Below are 8,319 nucleotides of genomic sequence, written 5' to 3' on the forward strand. Positions count from 1 at the left end.
CTTTCCGCTGGCGTTATTTTATTTGGGTATTAGGTTAGTTGCTTCATAAGTCTTGAGTTTTTCTATTATTTCCTATGTTTTCGTTTAACACCAGTGGATCCAAGACCTGAACCGAACGATTTTTACAAAACTTGTACTGAAAAATAGGCACTTGGCCAGTTCCTTAACTTAACATTACAATGAGGTGGGACTCAACTTCAAGCCCACTCCACTTCGCAACGGAATTTAGCCTCAAGTTACATTACTAAGTTCACCACGGTGAAGCAGTAAAAAAAAAACGCCGCCCTAATTGAAATAAGTGGGACACTTGGGCCCCCCTGCTAACGGGTTTACTCCAATGCCGAACGTTGTGGCCGTCGGTGAATATTATGGATGAATGCAGTTGAACGAAAAGGGCGGTAGAGGTATCATTAACCTCAAATTTAGGAATTGCATTTGTAAAAAAACTTAAAAACGATAACCCAGAAAAGTAAAACTAACAACTCGTGCTCATATCGATGGCTAAGTGGAAGATCGTCCTAGCTTGGAAGCCCAAACGCCCCATCTCAGAATACGGTTCAAAACGCCCTATTTCGGTTTCGGCAGTGCTTTAGTTACAAAAATTAATGCATGAAAAATCGGATGCCAAACAGATGTTTGCTTTGATCGTAATCACAATAAAAGTGTATGTGTAAAAACGAATGACAACTACATACATACATATTGCTTCACATGTAAAGAAGTTCCCCTGGGTGGTGAATACCAAAATAAAATATGCGTGGATTTTAAAGAGAATGGTACATAACTACTTCAATACATAAATGAACCCAATTTGTTACAATCATACATTTAAGTACATACACATATGAGTGTCTCCTGCATTACAGACATTCCGTTTGTAAACACTTTTTTCATCATAAAAACTATAGTAGACTCTGAATGAACACAAATTTTTTGTCATGAGTAGCCAATAAAAATATTTTCCACAAATGTTATATGGTAAATGCATAGCGATTAAAAGAACCCGTTCAGACGTTCACAAAATGGAACTCGTATCGAAGTTGACTGATGATTCTTGCGAAATTCTGCGAATCTGTTAACGGTACAAAAAAAATTATGTATGAATCGTTCTAAGCAACCATAACCATTGCGCCAACTTAAACTTTCCAACGATGTTTAATAGCTGTCAAAAACTGTGCCAAGTTGTTCGGACGTTCCGAGTTTTTCTAATGAGATAACATTTTTTGTTTAAGAATTTAAACACACTCGTTTTTTAATGCAAATGTGAGGTTGTATTGTAGATAACACAACGCACTTAAGGCCTGAGTAGCCTGAGTAGCTAGTGGGTGACATGTAACAAGATCAACGGAAATAATGTCAATTAACACTAACCTGCATTCTGGTGCGAAATAAAGTGAATTGACATTATTTCCTTTCCAAAAGCGAAATAAAGTCAACAAAATATTGTCGCGGGCGCGGTGTGGCGCGCGGACGCGGGCTGCTGTGCAGCTACGCTAATTTATTGTTTGAAGGAGCAATAATGTCAATGGATTTCATTTCTTTTGCTTTTGGTAATAATGTCAATTGAATTTATTTCGTACCAGTATGCAAAGTAGTGTCAATTGGCCTTATTTCCATTGAACTTGTTTTGCTAATGTCAAAATCCTTGAATTCCTTTTTAAAAAGCTTATATGCTTCGTTTACCCTCAAAACCATATAGCGTTTTGGTATTGGCAATTATTGCTTACTTAACAATGTTTCTTTTTTTCCTGCTGCTTGTACATTTTTTATAAATTAAGGGTCCTCATTTTCGCATTTCGCCTCCTCATTTTCACTATCATATTTGTCTAATAACTTTGGTTAATGCTTTTTCAACATTTTTCATGGCTTTATTGTCTACTTTTATACTTCTTCGATTTATAGTTTTTTTTTTTTCGGTCTCTCTTTTTTATATTCCGCCCATTTTTCTTCATCTTTTTTCAAATTCCGTCGCCACTTCATTGCACTCTCAGCCGTGCTTTTAACGTTCGTTGAAGTCATGTCTTCGTACAAGCAGAAGTATGTAATACATTTATTCACCTACATAGAAACAATAGGACCCAAAATTATTTCAAGCGTTCGGACGTTCCGACTTTCAATTTAATTACAATCGGTAATCCTATAGCTTTCTGAAAAAAAATGTTATCCGACTGGTAAGAGTAACCAAAATTAGTTTTTGTATTAAAATTTTGACAAATAAAATGAACGCTACGACTTTCTTTTACATGTAAATTATATTTTGCGTCCGAATGCTTGACGTCTAGACGGCTCCTAATATATATTTTACGTTGTTTTTGTTGTAAGACTTGCGCAACATAGGCTGTATTAAATTTTTGTAAAGAGTTCCAATACTTTTTAATCGTGTAACAAAATTTGAAAGCTTTCTGGAAGGTATGGTTTTTCCAAAAAAAAAAAAAAATTAAATTTTAAATTGTAGTTGGAAAGACGCAAATATCTTAAAATAGAATGGGCCAATAACTCCAATATTTTGGTGGATGAAAGACAAAATATATTGATATCGATTGCAATCTATAAACTTTGTCTAAGCAAAATTTAATTTTTTTCAACGGCGAATTACGTAACATTTATGTATTTTATGATTTGATTAACGGGCTATGAAAGCATCTTGTGATTCTTGGGTTAAAGCTAAATCAAGCGGTGATGAAATTAATTGAGCAAAATTTCAAAACTATTTGTTCACTTTTGCAAAATTTTAAATTTCAACATATGAAATTGGTAACTGTAGGAGATTTTTTTTATTAATATTAGTGATAACACAAAATTTCTTACATTTACGAATAAACAGATTCCGTATAAATTTAAGTATTGCATACATATTTACATATGTACACATATTCTCTTCAACTTTTCTCGCCATCAGCCACCCATGTCTATTTATGCATACATTTTGTTAAGTAATGTAAACCAATTTTTGTCACGTAATTGAAATTAGTAGTACAAGATAATTTTCTTGGCATTATAATAGACGCTTAGCAAATTGAAAAAGGGTTGGACTAATGTAAAATGGGAATTAAGAAAAAATTTTGCAAATCCTTTCCTGAAATAAATTTTCGCTTTTTCTTGCTGATTTTTCTTTTTACGTTTCTCATTTTGTACGTTGTTGTTTACGTCCTTCAGAAAAGGTAGCATTTAAACGCTAGACTGCATCGCTCAGACAGCTTATGAGCGATATTTATGACAACCAAAAAAAAATGTTGAAAAAATACCAAAAAAAAAAACCAAAAACCTGGGCAAAAATTAGGTAGGAAAATTGGAAGTAAAACTCATTTCAATTTATGCATGAGCTTATTTACCTTTTTTCGCAAGTAGCACCTTGCCTTAAATTATGCAGAAGAAATCGTCCAAAAAGGTAGTAAATATGCAGACCACAACAGCAAGCAGACGAGGCAACGTCAAACCTTTTGGAGGGCGGTCGGGCGGCTGAGTGGGCGCTTAAATGCATTGGTGTATAATTTAAAGCAGAAAATTGGATTTTTCTTAGACCTGAGTAGTTGAAGGGGCCACTAAAAATAATAATAAAAAAATATTAAAATCTTCTTATGTACGACTTTGTATGTAAATAGATACTAACAAGAAGATGTCGAAATAAAGCAGACTGCGAAAGAGTTCGAGTTGCATTGCAAGACGGTGCAGGGTGCGCCTTCAAATGCCCAGAGGAAGCGGAAAATTTAAAATGATTAGCTTTAATGAAAATAAGGGCAGCCCGTAATGTAAGCAAAATCAAAAAAAAAGCAGGAAAACTAAACAAGCAAGCTAAATAAAGTGAAGAAAAATTTTGAAGAAAGAGCGCACAGAGTAATGAAAATTGTAATACTAATTAGCTACGGCAAAAGTAGCAGTGTCGTGGACGGCGAACGGTGGGTGACAGCACAGCACAGCAGCTATACAACAAAGACAAGCTAAGAAGATTTATATCAACTTGGTAAATTGAAAAGGGTTATGGTGTTTGCAGCATTTATTCTTTAAAACACCGCGAGTGCGCAATTTTTGTTGAAAGATTGAGCGTAAAAAAGGCAGAAGAAATTAAATTATCTATTAAAAAACCTGTTTTATTTGCTACACACATATATTGATATAAGATTCTTAGAAAGTAGATGAATTTATTATATGCGCAAGAAAGAGTTTAATAAGCAGAAAAATGCCATTGAAGGTCGCAAATTAACAGCTGCTTCTAAAAATATTATAAAAACGAAAATATTTTATGGAGATTTTCAGACTTCGCGAAATCTGTGAAAGCTGCTAAACAAAACCAGTAACAACCTGTTTAATGCATTAAAAAATACTAAAGATTTACGACGGATCGAATTTATAAATATTGATGAAGTTTTAAGAAATATTCATAAAAAAGGAACTATTTCAGTTTGATATTCACTGAAAATTTCAGAATATGGAGTTCGACTTGACTTACGATAACAAAAGAAAACGGTTCAGCATACCTTTGCGAAATTAACCCATATTCGGCCTCTGGCCAATTTTTAGTCAATGAACTGCAAAAGCGGGGCAGAACCACAAAAAGTATTCCACAATCTCATCCTCTTCAAGGCAGTATGGGCAAATGGAGTTGGTCAGGTATTTGTACCATATGAAGTGACCAGTCAGCAGTCCAAAAAGTTGTCTGCAGTCCCGTCTGCTCAGTGAGAGCAAAAAACTAGATATACCTTCTGAGATTTAAGGCAACATGAGTTTTGCCCACCTGCAGTCGTCCCTCGATGCCCTCTGGTCATTTCTGAACAAAGTATTCACCCAGTTTCTGATGGTGGTTTCGATGACCGAAGGTGGTAGTGCCATAACTGTTGGCGGACCGAAGAATGTGATCTGATCGTGATCTGAACAAACTCTGGCCAGTTGGTTAGATGTCTCATCACCAGATACTCCCAAGTGACCTGGCACCCAGAGCGAAGTAAGTTCGTTACGTTTGCCAACATAATCACAAGTCGAACAAGTTTGGAAGTAGTTAGAGGGCAGACCAATGCCTTAAGTATAGACTGGTTGCCATTGCAGACACGTAAATACCTTCCCCATCCACCTATTCTCTACCACGTAGTCCATGGCTTTGGCATTGCAAATACCTTAGCCTGGAAGACCGAAGCGAACTCCCCAAGAGAAAAGTGGTGAAGCTTATCCCCATCAACTTCGTTGTTGGCATTAAGCCAACAGTCGCTCTCAGGGAACTAAACATTAAAGAATCTCTTATTATGTGACATTGAGGAGACAGAAGTGCTGAGATCTCTGCGAATACAAAAGAATTGAATTGACCTTTGAAATGACATTCAAAAAGAGAAGGTATTTTTTTTTGACATGAAACCAGTGTGTTATGACATTTCTAAAAGTTTTCAACACATATCTTTGCTGTTCTTTCAACAAAGAACACATTTCTATGGTCGTTTCGGGTTGACCGCATTTACTTTTTTTAATTTTATTACATCCAGTATTTAGGTAAAAAAAATTAATTTTAAAGTTTTGAGATCAAGGTAATTTCTCATACTATCTAACCTTTGGAGGTAGTGTTCCATTAAACCGCACCTCAGCTCATCCTTAAAAAGCCAAGATATCAATAATGAACCGCACGTTAGCTCTGGCTAAGAGCTAGTTTTGGTGACGTCCACTTGCTTCTTAATTTATGGCTACTTTGTGATACCGCATGTGGTTTTGATTTATCGCCGTTCCAATTGAAGAAACAGCTGCCAAGAGCTTTTCCTCTCCAATTTTCGTCGACTCTCGCGTATTTTTCCCAGGGACTTAATAGCCGCCTGTCAGTGAAAATTTAAATATCTTAATTGGGTATCGTATTGCACTTTACCAATGTTTCGGACTTTGAGATGGCCATCAGTCCCGTGTGAAAAACACTGCAGTAGTTAGGGAGGCGAAAGCTGAATGATATAACTAATTATTCTAATTAATCCTCTTACCATGACTGTATCTACGGACCATTCCTACCTTGAGGGAAGACGGCTTATGGACTTGATTCCGGATGTTGTCTGTTGTCCCAAGCCTCGAATGTTGCACCAGTGCGCCAGTTTATTTAGCTGGCTTTTTATGAGATTCGTTAAGGTTACTTAATGTTTCCATTTCTACCACTCTACCGTCGCCCCTTTCCACCACTTTCAGCAAGCTTCAACGTCATCTCTGCCATTTAAATGGCTACGCTGTTTGCTCGCAAGCAAGTGATTAAAAATGTAAGAAGAAGTTATGGAAAGTTACATTTTTTTCTTACTTGTTTAAGTTCTTACAACACTTACAACGTCAGCTGCGTTTAAAGTGAAAAAAGTATGCCTTCATAAATAAAACGTCTATCTCCATACATACTACATATACATATTTATATCAATGTGCCTACATTTACAATTTAATTACCGAGTGTCTTTTTATCATGTTTCACTTTTCATCGCTTCTTATTCTCATCATCTTTTCAGTCGCACTGACATCCTACAAGGGTACCCAATCGAGCTTTGAACTCACACCCATACTCTCGGTCGGCATCTTCGTTGGCATATTGGTTGCTTTGGTTTGCATTGCCATCGGAACAATTGCCGCATTGAAATTACGTACACACAAACAACAACAAAAATATCAACATCAAAATGCGAAATTCTCACGACCTGGCAATTTACAAATTAAGGATAAAATCTCATTGCCATTAAGTCATTCGGAGGAGATGTACGACGAGAAGAATCCTGATGTGGTGCCGTATAATGAAGGTAAGTAAGCAAAACCACCAACCAGGTGGTAGCAGTCAACACAAGCTACGCGCTAGCGTAGACAGACAATCGAAGAAGAAGAAGATAGCACTTGTAAGTAGCATTTAAGGCGGCAGGGAACAGGGAAATTGGGCGCCCCCGATAGTGGAATAAGTGCTTTGGTCATCGTAATATAAACATGCATACATACATACAGACATTCATAAATATTTGTATATTTACGAGTGTACAAACATAAGTAGATCATGATAAATGGCCAGCACGAAGAATTGTGCAGTGCACAGTGGGAAGTTAAAGGACACTCAAGCGGCATGGTGCCGCTGCCGATGTGGTTGCAGAAAAGTAAAACAGGCAGCATACAACAGGACACAGAAGATTACGTTAGCAGACGAAGGACCTTAACTGCACTGACAGCGTAGGCCATGTGATTGCTATGGAGTTGTGCAACAGCAAGGCATACATACTTATTTGCACTTACTTGGGCCTACATACTTAAATATTTGTTTATGTGTATGTAAGTATGCATGCTTGCGTTTAAATTCATTTAAGTATGGTGCGCCAATTTGCACATTCCACAAATAGCATAACGTAGCTGGCGTTATACATATATGTACTTAATATTGTACGTAGGTGCAAGTACGTATATACAGTCGTTTTGCGTCACCTGAAACACTTTTAAAATTTTTGCTTACCTACAACCATTTGCAATGAAGTACTTTACTGGCTGTTTAATTCGTAGCAGAGCTGGCCTTTATGTATGTATCTACATATGTATGCTTGTTTGTGAGGAATCGACCACTTTCATAACTACATATGTACTTATATGTATATACACATAAAACGTTTTGTCGATGGCCTTTAGCAAACTTTACGCATCTGAAATTTTGTAGCAACTGCCTACTCGTATCTACATACATACTTATAAATGCATTTGGTTAATTGTATTTTGTGTACAGTTACATTTACGCATACGCACAATCCCACCTAAGTAAATTTACTTGCCAGTTAATGTATACACACCCTGTCGGAATAGAGCGGTCAGTCTCAAAGATTATCCAAATGAATAGGTTGTTTGGAAATAAATTACTTTGAAACAAATGCAGCAATTCGGCTACTGCTTTCTAAATTCTTTAACAGGATAATTCTGGCTAACTTAGTTGAAAGTCTTATGTAAGACACTTGAAAGACATTATGCAAGATGGTTTGAAAGGTTTTGTTTATATTCGCACGAAAGTTTTGCAAAAAAGCTCTTTTGTCGACTTTCATGGTAAATAGCTCTTTTGACAAAAAGCATATATCATTTTTTATCTAACTTTTTTATTGTTTTAAAAATATAATTGTTTTAAATTTTTAGAAACATATTTTATTGTTTTAATATATTTTCTTTTAAAAAGAAAAATAATTTTTTAATGTAATTTAATTTTTAAAAACTTATTCTTTTCTTTTATTATGTATTTTTTTAGTAAATTAATTTTCTTTTAATTAAAAAATTTACTGTTTCAAAAAGAACATAGTTTATTTTTCCTTTTTTAAGTAAATATTTGTTCGCCTTTTTTAGTGTCTTTTGGTTTTTAGAATACAT

At 35.5% G+C, this 8,319-nt stretch overlaps 1 protein-coding gene across 1 annotated transcript in view; it reads left to right on the forward strand.

Moving 5' to 3' along the window:
* The window catches only part of LOC118742108 (hemicentin-1), a 286,471-nt gene that overhangs the window by 271,982 nt on the left and 6,170 nt on the right, over nucleotides 1–8,319 (forward strand). The window contains exon 14 of the mRNA XM_036474073.1: nucleotides 6,453–6,737. Coding sequence (XP_036329966.1) covers nucleotides 6,453–6,737 — 285 coding nt within the window. The remainder of the gene's footprint in view (nucleotides 1–6,452; nucleotides 6,738–8,319) is intronic.

This window comes from Rhagoletis pomonella, unplaced genomic scaffold, assembly GCF_013731165.1.
Source record: "Rhagoletis pomonella isolate Grant_MI unplaced genomic scaffold, Rhpom_1.0 Rhpom_scaffold_00001, whole genome shotgun sequence".
NCBI lineage: Eukaryota > Metazoa > Arthropoda > Insecta > Diptera > Tephritidae > Rhagoletis > Rhagoletis pomonella.